Source organism: Amblyomma maculatum, chromosome 4, assembly GCF_055883805.1.
Source record: "Amblyomma maculatum isolate TAMU_Amacu chromosome 4, ASM5588380v1, whole genome shotgun sequence".
NCBI classification, from domain to species: Eukaryota; Metazoa; Arthropoda; class Arachnida; order Ixodida; family Ixodidae; genus Amblyomma; species Amblyomma maculatum.
Window position 1 is genome coordinate 186,779,700 of NC_139347.1, and position 13,139 is coordinate 186,792,838.

Consider the following 13,139-nt stretch of genomic DNA (forward strand, 5'->3'; position numbering starts at 1 on the left):
TCTGTATCAGCCGCTTGTGTCGAGTTTCGAGGCATGGTTGGAAGGGGGCAGAAGGATCGTTGTGTTTTCTCTCTCTCTCTCTCTTTTTTTTGCTTGAGATCTGTCGAAAGAGTAAAGCTCGAAAGGGGGTGAGAGAAATGAAAGAGGTCCCGCAGGACCGCATGAGCCCAGAGGCTGCCGGCCAGGAAAGTTGGCGGGAAGGAAGGGAAGAGTGAGGGGAAGTAGAGTGGGGGGCATTGTGAGCAACGCCTACCTAGCCGGGAGGAAAGAGAGGGCAGTGAAGGTCGCTGCCCTTCCGCGATGACTGCTTCACGGGGAGAAGAGGCTACAAGACGGGAAGTTGAAAGCGGTTTGGAGAATTGCTTTAGTGAAGGCCCTCGGGCGGAGAGGCGACCAAAGGACGAGAGAATAGAAACCATATGTTCTTTGCGCCAAGCGTGTGAGGAGAAATGCGCAGAGTTTTGCTCTTGGCTTCGCTAAAACAACGAGGAGTGCGTTCGGAGCTCTTTGGTCGCCTCGACTGTTGGCTCGGTAACATTTTCAGTGGAATGATAATTTCGCTATATTTTTTTTTGTTAATGCGAAATCCGTTTTACCTCAGTGTTTCAAATAATAATCACATACGTAAAACAATCTTCAGTTTTCATGGAATCGTCCTCGGTTCGAACAAATGGACATATTTTTTTATTAAACATGCCACACAGGTCGCTGTTCATGACGGAGTGCCCTTGAAACGTCATCACGCGCAACTGAGCGATGCAAAAGCCCGTATACTTGCTGTATTCCTATTAAGGAAAAGAAAAACGAAAACGACCATAACTACGAGTACTTCAACGTTAAAAACTCCCATGTTATTCGTTTTTATTTTTTTTTTTTTCAAATCAGGTGGACATTTAAAGCAAGGAAAAATCCGCGTAGAACTAAGCGTGGGCATATAAAGCATCAAGAAATACAAAATACTCGACGAGCTAAGATCTGAAGAACTAAATTGGCTGTAAAGAAAAAATAGAAAGAAAGCAAAGGTCAACATTGAAACTATATCTACGAACTTGGGACAAGGTAGTCCTCAGAAAGTAGCTCGGTATAATCATCTTTCAGCCCGCGGAAGCAGCGCTTGTGAAAGCGGCAGAATATTTCAGAGAGGAAACCTAATTCTCAATCGTGTTAAATTCTTCGAGAGTGGTGTTCTCTAAAAATGCCCAAGAACTGCTTTAATATATATGAAATATATATGAAAAATTTTAATATATATGAATTGCTATTAGCTGCCTGGTTGACACGATGGGATATAATTATTTAGTTCTCTGAAGGGAAACGCCTTCGGTGCGGTGATTATATGGTTGGATAATAAGGCAATGAATGTTTGAAGAATAGTTTCTGAACAATGCTTAGTAGAGCGCTGTCGAACGATGTGGTCAAATACATCATTATGAGCCATATATTACAGCTTTCGAACAAAAATAACTTCCGTAAAGAACATTGTTATTATGCAATTTCAATTTTGTTACCATATATGCTGGCGACACATGTGCGCGCATTCATTACACTGTAGGCAATTGTTTTAAATTTTTATTTTTTTTGTTTGCCTTGCCCCATGCAGTGCTGTTGATTTTTTTATTAGTTTTTACATGTACACAACTTTTTGGCAGTCTGCGATTTACGTCGCATTAGAATACGAACCATTCCAGGACAGTTCAGATTTCTTTCTTGTCAAGTAAATTAGCTAGACATAGCGTAGAATATATGTTGCTTGTATTTTTTCTTTCAGCTGAAATATTTTATGCGCTTCTGCACCGATGGCCAAAGTCGTCCAGTCTTTGTCTGTTGCTGAAGCCCACAGCAGAGCGCAAAACAGTACAGTACAAATTTGTGTGTAGTAGATATTAGAACTCGAAGGCCCTGAAAGCAGCCCAACATATCTGTCTATAAGAACAGCTAGTACTGAGGCGTGGTATAGTCGGTGCTTATGCTGAATGCCGGAAACAGCTAGGGTAATGGCGAATCATGCAGTGCGTGTTTGATTGGCTAGCGCGATCGATCTCTCCCACCTCTGCTTGAACATGTTGGGTTTCTTTCCATCACGTAAAAAAGGCGGAAATAATGATGCTACGCGTGCGTGTTCCCAATCATGGACAAACGTTTACAGGATGTGGATTCACCGGATATATTCGATCGTTTCTGCGTTTACTATCCAAACGTAACCCCTGGTGTTTGTTCGAGCGACACACACGTTCTGTTGCGTTCTTTGCATTGAGTACCTTGTGTTTCTTGACTGGGCAGGATTTTTTTCGCGGATACGCATCTATTAAACTTTTGCTTGTCAGATCAGATGTGTGCTCGAGCGTGTGCGTATGCTTGTGCACTCGTATGCGTATAAAAAAGCCCATGGAACAAAATCCCGTGCGCGAGAGTTGTGCGCGAGATGTGTTCGGGATCTGTGCATGGATATATCTGTGCATCGGATCTTGTCTACCATGAGGGTAGCGACGATAATGACGCTGCAATTAGTGATAATGACAATGATGACAGTATCAATGGTAATGACGCTGCGTTTAGTTGATAACGATAATGATACGTGATGCACCGTATGCAGTAGCATTAATCTCGCCTTCGCTAATTTCTGCAGTGTAGATTCCACGTGCTGTCAGAATTTTTTCAACATTTGGCTAAAGTTTGGAACACTATCTGTGTTAGCTACGTCCACGCGTGATCGGCATCCGGGCCTCTTGTCTGCAGGAATTGTGTCGAAGATATTACATGAAGAGTTTTACATAACAATTCATCGTGCCTACAGTCGTAAATAAAAGAGTTCTCATCCGAAATTGTCAAGTATAATCGCAGGTCATCCACAACAATTAGCGTATCACGAAAAATGTATTCAGAAAAATATAATCTACATTTTGCGTGATGGGCACTTCTGTGCATTTTGTCTGGTCAGCTCAGTCAAACGATTTTAGGACAATCTATACATTAATCTCAATAAACGTTATATATATGGTGGCCCAAATTACGTATGGCGTATGAATATCTTCTACAGTTGAACGTAAACTGACGTCCGGGCCAGCGAAAAATTTAGTTGGGACGAAATTAGCCAAAAACACTGTCATATTGGGATACAAGCATTAGAAATGTCTGTGTCGGTCAGAGCTGCTTCTGCTGTTTTTTTTTAGCCCCGCTGCAGCCTGAAATGTGCAAAGGTGGCCAGCCATCAAAGCTCGTTGTACAATATCGACCACTAGAAACCATGATATATACAATGTTGGGATGCCATCAAAGCTGATGGGACAATATGTACCAATTTATGTCAAGATATATGCAATGTTGACAAGCCATCCATATTGGCAGAACATTATTGCGCAACCTATGCCATTAGAGTGCAATGCTGGCTAGCCATCACAGTCCATCGAACAATATTGAACAATATAATGCATATGTATACATTGTTGGAAGGCCGCCATGACAGGCGGGTCACTATTGACCAATATAGGCCAGGATTTATTTATTGCTGACAAGACAACCATAATAGCCGGACAATATTAACCTATTTATGCCATTATATGTGCAATGCTGGCCAGCCATCAGACCTCATTAGGCAATATTGACCGCTATAATCCAAGATATATACAATGTTAGGATGCCACCAAAACTGGTTGGGCAATATTGACCAATGTATTCAAAGATATATTCAATGTTGACGAGGCAACAATAATGGCCAGACATTATTAGCCAAGCTATGCCATGACATGTGCAATGCTGGCCAGCCATCAAGGCTCTTTAGACAATATCGACCACTAGAAACGAAGATATTACAATGTTAGGAAGCTGCCAAAGTTGGTTGGACATTATTGACCACTGTATGCCTAGATATATTCAATATTGAGAAGCCGTTGTTATTGACCGGACAATATTTACCAGGTTATACCATGGTGTGGAAGATATCGGCAAACCATTGCAGCTAGTTGGCCAATAATGACCAGGCTGCCTCATTGTGTATACAATAATGGCAAGCTGTTCAATATGAATGGGCATTATTGACCGCTGTTAGCCGGTTGAATGCCAATAACGGATATGGGTGAAGTTCACTGGGCCAATAATGATTATGGTATAGCGTGGCTGCACATTATTGGTAGCTCAATGGCAACATTGGGCCATTTGTGGGCCAGTAATCCCCAATCAATCCCCATTATTGGGCCGATGAAATGTGCTGCCTGGGTAGTAGGTGTCAGCACCTATTCTGTGTATGCTTCCACGCGCTATCACCTCACAGCAACACTTCCACACTAGAGGCTCTTCATGATTCACTGCCCTGCCGCATTTGCTGACTGGTTACGGCACTCTTTTTCATAATGTTCAAGATGCAGGTTGAGCTGTGTGATGTCAGTGCACAGTAAAAAACCCCAGTTGGTCGAAAATTTCTGGAGCCTTCCATTGTGGCACCCTTCATAGTCTCAGTAACTCCTGAACATTAGGCTCAGAGACAAAACTGGAACCATTTGAAGGTTCTCCTGTACTTTCTACGCCAGGTCACAGTTGGTTTCGGGTGGAGTGCGTGCTGCTGCTAATCATATAGCACTCCAACAGGCTTCATTTTGGAGGCAATTCGTCGTTATTGATGTTGCGGCATAGTGAATGACTCCTCTTTGTGCGCTTTGCTCTTGATCCTTTTGAAGGCCTTCCCGCTGGCGCACGCTTCGAGCCCCTGTTGAGGCCAGGACGTCGTCTGGCAATGCTGGTTGGCTGTACGCCGATTTTGCTCCCTGACCGCGTAGCCCTGCCAACTGATGCATTTATTGTCATCAGGATTTCAGCTAATCCCTGCCTGTTAGTAACCTTCTTTAGACGCTTTGTAATGCTGGCCGCATACATCTGGCAAGCTGGGTCATTGTGAGCGAGGGCTTCGAGCTCCTGAAACGTTGCCAGCATCTCTCCGTACGCATTCTTTCGTATGTCCTGAAATGGTACAAAAAGGATGGAACAGTGCCTTGTTATAGCTCAGGACCATTCATTTTAAGCAAACAGCACACAGTTTCTTTGTCTATACACCAACAAAGTGCAACTTGAAAACATTTACATTTTAGGTTAACAAACGGCAGTAGCTATACTCTAAACTGTTCAAAGTGATAATTTCTTACACACTAAAAAAAGTCAGTTACAGCACATCGGCAACAGTTCTGTGAAATCAACTACATCATGGCTGAGGCAGTTCGCTGCTTTTAAGGAAATGGAAATGAAGCGCAAACCTTGATTTCTGGTTGACTCTTTTGGCTGCCTGAAGGCTGTTGTAGCGTTCCGTCAGCAGGTTCGTCCAAAGGCGCAGCAGCTGAAGACTCAAAATCTTCATAATGAGGAGTTTCTTCATTATAGTATGCAACACTAGCAACACTGCAAGGCTCCGACTGCTGCTCATGAAGCCCTTCGAAAAAATCAATTTCAGGGCATGCATTACCTAATGCAAGTCTCCCCAGTTCATAGCGGGCCTGCTTACTCAGGAGTGGAGCATTTGGGAAAGTTCCGCCAAACATTTGGTGCACGAGTGCTTGGTGCTTACAGAATGCACCTTGCTGGCCAGATCGGCAAGTGCAAATTCCAACATCAGAAAGCACCTGGTACACCTTTTCATCTTTTGTCTTCCCACTGGGCACCTGATAAATATTCGGCTCTTCACAGGTTACAAAATGTTTTGCTTCGTCAGGCAGCTTCTTCAAAAGGTTGTTGTAGAAGATCTTATGATGAGCCATTCGGTGGTTGGCATGCTGCAGGATCCGATTTTGGAAATATTTTTCCCATATCGCTGCAACAAATTCGACGAGGGCAACTGCGTTGAATGCCTTTGTCCTCTGAAGGATAATGTCCTTCAGTATTCTAATGGAGGCTTCCGAATAATTATTGGTGTTATGCCCTCTCGTTGTTAGTGTGAGCCTGTGGAACAGTACCCATTCATCTTCTTTCTCCAAAAATGTTTGGACACGGGCTACATAGTCTTTGTGATCGAGGCAGCAGAGGTCCTCCTTAGCCTTCTCCAGCTCGTCTGGTGTGTTGGCATACATGATCTGCATGGTTGAAGGAAGAGGAAAATGCACTTACATATATCTGAAAATTGACTGTTCTTTCAGATTTGAGACTAGATACCTTGAAATGCGCTTATACTTTAATTCATACTTGTATGCAACGCCATTGCAACTGCACTAGTGTGCAAAATTATATGTTTCCCCAACACCAGTTGTACTTGGTGATAGTTTCAACAAAAAACAGCAGTAATATGGCATGACATGTCAGACATTTCAGAGCATGGTCAAGAGTTCAGTTCAAGCACTGCTTTCAGGCTGCAGTTTCCTGCATATCTAGGCAAAAGAAATGCAAGATGTGTACCCCTGCCTAATGCTGGCTTAGTGGTTCACACTCTCGGCTACTGAACCAAAAATGAACCTGAAAAAACCCGAGGTGGTCTAAATTTCCAGAGGCTCCCACTACGCATCTCTCATAGCCCGACTCGCATTGGGATGTTAAACCCCACAAACCAAACCAAATCTACTCCACTCCAGCAGTTTCTTCTTTTAGTGTGAAAGCACTACAAGCGGACATACAAGCATTCAATGATTTTGCTAGGGTTTTTACCTGCAAATTAGTGCTTTTGCACTAATAAAAGAAATGTGTTTCAGACGTTTGCACATGTTATTGCATAATGCTCATACTGACACTGTCACGTCAAATACTGATAGCAGTTGCTACCATTGGAGTGTTTCTTTGAAATGCAGTTTTTCACCACCACTACATATTTGTTGTCATCAATACCAAAGGTCATTAAAATGTACAGATGGCAAAACGCTTCTCTAGAACGACTAAACTGTGCGCTTCGGGCTGTTCAGTGCTATGTGCGCAACGTCTGGCGATCATGCCTGGTTTGAGATGGACTGTGTGTGAGGACGTGCGGCCAAAGTGATAGCATCGCCTGTCCTTTCAGGACTTGCTCACTGCCTGCCTTTATTGTCTAAGCACTGGCCACTGCAAAGCCAAACCTTAGCAACTGGGTACATGCTGCTTGCTTGTTTTTTTTCTCTCTTTTTGTGTACTCCAGAAGATTTAATGTGCAGCATCTTCATGCAAAATGGTTACACCACTGCACTGCATCATTGCTGGTACAAGTGGTAAATTGGTGCACAGGGTTTGGTAATAAGCTGTCTTTTGCAATCACCCCACACGCGTTGACTCTTGGTACGGGTCACTCCCGTACAGGATTCAGGGCCTCAAGCAGTCTGATGGAACCTGTTATCGCTACTAGCCTATCCTAAACATCCACTCCAAAATAAAAAACTACTTTTGCGAAATAAACTAGGGTTATCTAAGAAACCAGCATTTCATTTATTTTTTGAATCAATAAAAACCAACATCTCTAACCAAGGTAAAACCGTTGCTTGTGAAGTTAATATGAATTATTCATACTCTGTGGCGCCATGAAAACAAAATGTTTCACAGGATTCTCTGAAGATAGCAAACTGTCAAGACCTGCACACTAACCTACCACTTGTGCCAGAGATGATGATGATGCAATACATAGATGTATCCATGTTGCAGTGAAAGCTGGGTGCCAGAGCTTCAATAAGTACACAACAAAAAAATAATAAAGCCAGCCGTTTGCGGACAGTGCTCCGACAACGAAAACAGGTGACGAACCCGCGAGGGTGACGTGCCCTAAAAAGCTGGGCAATGCTATCAGTTTGGCCACTCATTCTCACATATAGTTGGTCTCAAACGAGGTGTTATTACTAGATTTCACGCACGTAGCCCGGGGTGGCCCGCAGAAAGTAGTTCGGTCCTCCTAGAGAAGTGTCTTGCCCTCTGTAATTCTCCAGGTAGAGCAGTCCTTCCAACTGTTAGTGACGAAGATATTTTTGGGAAAATAGGAAGCTTTCTTTAATTGTACTTCAAGAATTAATTTATGCGTAGATCTCATTGGCACCTTTCTGTGCATATTGCTGCGAACCATTGTTACCTTTATTTATTGGTTTCAACAGCCACCAGCATGTGACCTTATCGCTTTGTTCACTTCGTTTGTACTATGCTGAATAATCTTGTGGTCTTTGTTTGTTCACACTCAGTTTTGCAAAGAGTGGACTTCACCATTTTCTTTGCCGCGCAAGATTCGTCAAAATGTCTAGAATGCTTACCACCACATGCATCTGTTTCCATATTTTCCAGGTTGTCATCATCACCTTTGGCTAGGTTATCTAGATGCTTCTTCGTCGAATTTAAATTGGGAGCTGCCAAACACAGTGGGCATTGTCTTTTTGAGCACCAGCGAGCATGTTTGCTGCTATCGACTCCACGAAGTTGTAGTTCTTTTACGAGCGAAGCTCAACCCAATAAAGAGTTGCTTTCAGTGCTACTATGCCTGTTTGTTCTTTTGTGCGCACAGCATTGTCACCACCACGTGACAATATGCAAACCTACATTTGTCTCAGAGTTAGTCTATGACACTAAATGTATGTGGCAAAATGACTTTAAATGCATTTCACACCCTTATTACACAGCTCATCCCTTCCCTGTAGAAGTGGCTCAGTGTTTAGGGTGCTTGGCTACTGAGCCAGAGGGACCAGTGTTCAAACCCACCTGTAGTGACTGCATTTCAGTGGAGGCGAATCGTAAGATGCTCCAGCACTGTGCGATGGCAGCACACGTTAGAAAATCCAGGTAGTCAAAATTGTCCACAGCCCTCTACTACAATGCCTCTCATAGCTCAAATAGCTTTGGCTTGTAGAACTCAATAAATCAAAGCTCAGTAAAGTGAATTCAAGGGGAAATTGGCAGTGGGAGTCATAGCAAGGACCATGCTTCAGGGCTTAGAAAATGCACCGACAAGTGCATATTAAAATGTGTGTGCATAACCCACTTTTAAAAAATAAGAGGCAGTTTTCTGTAACTATATTCTTGTTGTTTAACATTAGAGGTCCATTTACTGTGCAGCTCAGATACAATGAACACAATGTGACCATCAGGTTCATTAGAAATAGGCTTGACTGTATGGAATAGTAATATGAATATTATACGCAATATAAGTGGCTTCGATACCTTTTGGAATGCTGACATCAGTTGCCTTCTTTGGACTGCAGTTACTCCATGCTTGGCCAAACTCAGCCAGCGCCACTCGGCCTGTGCCACATGAAAATGGCAGAGCAACTTCCTCGCTTGTGGCCAAGTTTCCAGAAGTGCAGCTTTTTCCGCGGCACTGTTGTCCGTCATGAATGCCTGTGGGTTCTTAATAGACAGAAAACAGTTACATAAATGGCATATAATGTAGAGGCAATGTTAGCACATAAATGGTACTTTTGCAAATATGCACACCTTTCATTTGGGCGGCAAATGGGAAACCATACTAAAATGATCTATTTGCCAAGTGAATAATTTGAGAGCCTTGTTTGCAGGGGACACATGTTGGTCCATCAGCTGGCTCAAAGGAAGAACTGTGCAAATGAGACACAGGTGGCAAAGAGGCAAAAGACACGCAAATCCGTGCTGATGTGTGTCTTTGTCTCTTAGCATTCATTACTCATTTTTGCAGTTCTTTCCATCTGTAACAAACCAACTAGCTCAGCAGCAGTCTGAGAACAACGTTTTGGTTGCTATTTGTTTATGTTATTATTTTTATTGTTTCTGTTATTTGTGTTTGTCATTTTTCAGCTCTTGGCTCAGTGGGGATGGCATTTTTTTAGTGCAGCCTTCATATTAATATGAGTTTGAGACCACTGGTATATACCACTCTCTCTTGCAGACATTGTGACAAAAAGAGTTAAAAGGATTGCTGTAGAGGAGGAGATCACTAACAAAAAGAGTAGCAGTGAAAAGGACAAGTTGATATGTAATTTAAGACCAGAACTTGCATAGGGTCATCTCAAATTGCCAGTACTGTCTTGATGCCAATTTGGTTATCAACACTATTCAAAAGTGGAGACAGCGGCCAGTACTGAAACATTAGTTGAGCACTTTGTGCCGAGCTGTTGCGTATCTTGGCTAATGCAAGAAAAATTGTTGAACAACTGGCTTTTTCCAGCATTGGATCATTTGTGGTCTGGCCTTTAAACTGCTAATTTAATTTTTCATGCTTTTAAATTAACGTACATGATTTGCAGTGCAAGTATTTTTTAAGTTGTAATTAACCAAACCACATTTTCTGTGAATAAGTTGTATGCTCACCTTGAGCCCACCAAAAAAAAGGGGTAACTGCTCTTGAGGAGACCAAAAGCAGCTACATATCCATCTGTGGTTTGTGCATTGTGAACCACGACAGCAATGGGCACAGCCCCTGCAGCTGTGGCAGTCAGCACCACAGTCACGGTGCTTCTTGCCGTGTCGCAGGATGCCGTGGAATCGATGAAGATCATCTCCGAGGCAGACTGTAGAAGCTGTGCACGCCTCATAATCGAAGTTACAACAAGAACTGCCCAGCAGCCAGTGGCTTCATCTATGCATATCTTCACGTCGATGCCCGCACAGAATATTCAAATATTGGCACAACATACTAAATTTTGAGCCTGCTTTCGCAAATAGCGTTCATTTATATTCATTCATTTTATTCCTCGACTTACAACAAGACAGCTGTGGCCTACAAAGCTCAAGGCAGTTATTGCATCACTGATGAAATATGCACTTGAAGACAACATGAAATTGACCTTTGCAGGCAGATTACTTCATCATGATAAATAGACTGTGCTCAATAAAAATCAGAATTTCACAAGCTGGAACGGCCAAAAACTGAATATTGCTGATTTGCCAAAATAATGATTTCGCTAATAGGCTGCATCCCATGGATAGGAATGTTTTGGCACAGATTCCATAATCTAGGGTGCATTCCTATCCATCTTAGAATGGTGGTCAAGAGTACTTTCTTTCACAGACATCATGAGTTAGAACAGAGTGGCGGGGAAAGTTTTATATGCAAATTTTCACCAACCAGCACATTTTTTGGTGCCATTCAGACCTCAGCATTCCTAGAAAGAGCCATTTAACAGATTTTTACTAAGAGCTAAAACCAAATGACGCTTGTCCCAAATTTTCCCTCTTATGGTCACTCCTAGGTTCACTTACAGGGTATCCCTTGCTACTTTAAATGATGGCCATGTATCTCAACACAAAAACCACTATATTCCTTTTCTTCCTTCAGCAAATCAAATGTATCAAAGTTAAATTGGCTTGCTAAAGAATGTTTTGTTACTCAGATACTGCCAGTGGGGAATTTATAGAGTCCAAATCCTGTAGCTTAGCCTTTCTTTTATTTAGGAATATTAATTTTTTTTATATAAAACTCCAAGGTCAGTTTAAGCACTTGTGTTTGTTTGGCACTTCTACTTGCATATACATTTCTTTAGTGCTGCAGAATTTAGAACATCTCAAGGTTGTGGCTGCGTACTCTTTAAATCGTCACTTATGCTGCTGTTCTCTACTGTAACCATGCACTGCACCTTTTCGGAAGCCGTAGCTCATTGCATTTTATGACCGACATTGATTTAATGAATGTGAATTGTTGAGGCTGAATGAAATAGCTTAGCCAGAGATGATGGAGTCTATTTTTACTGCTTATAAGCATACTTCCCACTACTTCACTGATATAACGGCTACCTTCATGCATATATCCGGTGGCCGACGAAATTATCTGCTTTAATGATATCCGTTAGCCTGCACATTTTTTTAACACTAGGGTCACAATTGCTCACGTGTGAAACTCTGCTTTAATAGGTCTCAGCCAGGTCTTCCATGTTGGCCACAGATGAGGGAGCTCACTGAATAGATACAAATGCTCCTGCAGTTTCTTCTTTTTCGGTTCTATTAGTATAGGTAACATATATTTTGCACATATATTGTGCTTCATAAGCATACATACTATTGTTTTCCATTACATTTCACTTCAGTCTGTGCACTATTGTTACATATGCTTCAACCTCTGTGGCTCTGTGCCATGATGAAAGGTAAGTTGATTACAATGGCATTAATTAATTTGCAAACTCGCCTTTGGATAAGTACTCCGGCAGTTTTTCTTGCAGCTTTGTCAAGGGATCAACAATGGTGCCATGGTGCTCCCGCTGCCATGCCTCGAAGAGGTGATAAACAGTCCTTTTTGTGGAATTCACAGATCCGCTAGCAAGCTGCAATGTGCTTGCAGCATCTTCCATTATAGCAAGGCTGCTCTCATGTAGACGCCTGGCTTCTGAGGGTGAGAAGCCCTGGGCAAAGTATTCCCGAAACTTCTCCTTAGTCTCGTTGCTGCAGCGCAGAAGGCGGAGGGCATCTGCACTCTCAACTGCATGGTTGTGCTGTAGACTTAACTTCATGACAGCACACAGAGGAGGGTCTCGGCGAAGGAAGATGTCATTCTTCGCTGTGCGCTTGTTTACAAGCTTCACTTTTATATCAATCATGGCCTCGCACTTTGTGTTGCGTCGGCTTGAGAGTTTGCCTCTCTCACTGAGGTGACAGTGCCACACTTTGTGACATACCATCCTGCCATAGGGAAGCAAAAGAACAAATTTAGGGTGCAGTACACTGCAAACATAATAATAGTACAGCTTTCTTACATTTATGTCCAACACATGTTACTAATTATTCTGAACTTTATATTCATCACTAAGTCACATTAATATGCAACAGCAGGCTTTTTGTATTGTTAGTGCAGTTGCTTCATAATACCACAAGCGAAGAACACGAAGGGTTCAACACAAAGGCATTGTGCTGGCAGGATATGTTAACTATGCGAGAGCACAGAATGTGGGCTGGCTTCAATGCAAGGCTACTTCAATTTAGCTGTCCGGAAGTAAGCCAGATATTGGTATACATATGTAATTAATCTAAATTATCAGGTTTCTGGGCAAAACGTGGTCGGCCTTATTGCATATGACTGTCCAGCAAAGATCATATTTAGAAGCTGTAATCTCTAAACGGACTATGAAACAATACTTACCGGGGCTAGAAAAACGTTCGAACTACTAATATTCCATGTAACTACCCTACAAAATCTCTAGCACCAAAGATCTCAGCGATCTAAATTCCGCAAAGGGACATGACAGAGAAGTGTAACTTTACCTTTTGCATTTCTCCTCTTTCCTGACGCTGTACACGGTCCACGCCGTGTTTGTGGCCGCGCTGTAACGTGC

General features: G+C 42.5%; 1 protein-coding gene across 1 annotated transcript; it reads right to left on the reverse strand.

The window, feature by feature from the left end:
* Positions 1-5,212: 5,212 nt before the first annotated feature.
* Positions 5,213-12,683, reverse strand: LOC146193843 (uncharacterized). Its single transcript, XM_084600624.1, has 4 exons — positions 11,999-12,683; positions 10,200-10,456; positions 9,067-9,252; positions 5,213-6,050 (listed from the first exon to the last, which is right to left on the reverse strand). Exons 1-4 carry the CDS (start codon positions 12,486-12,488, stop codon positions 5,214-5,216), a joined length of 1,770 nt encoding a protein of 589 aa, XP_084456750.1. The 5' UTR covers positions 12,489-12,683; the 3' UTR covers position 5,213.
* Positions 12,684-13,139: the final 456 nt, after the last annotated feature.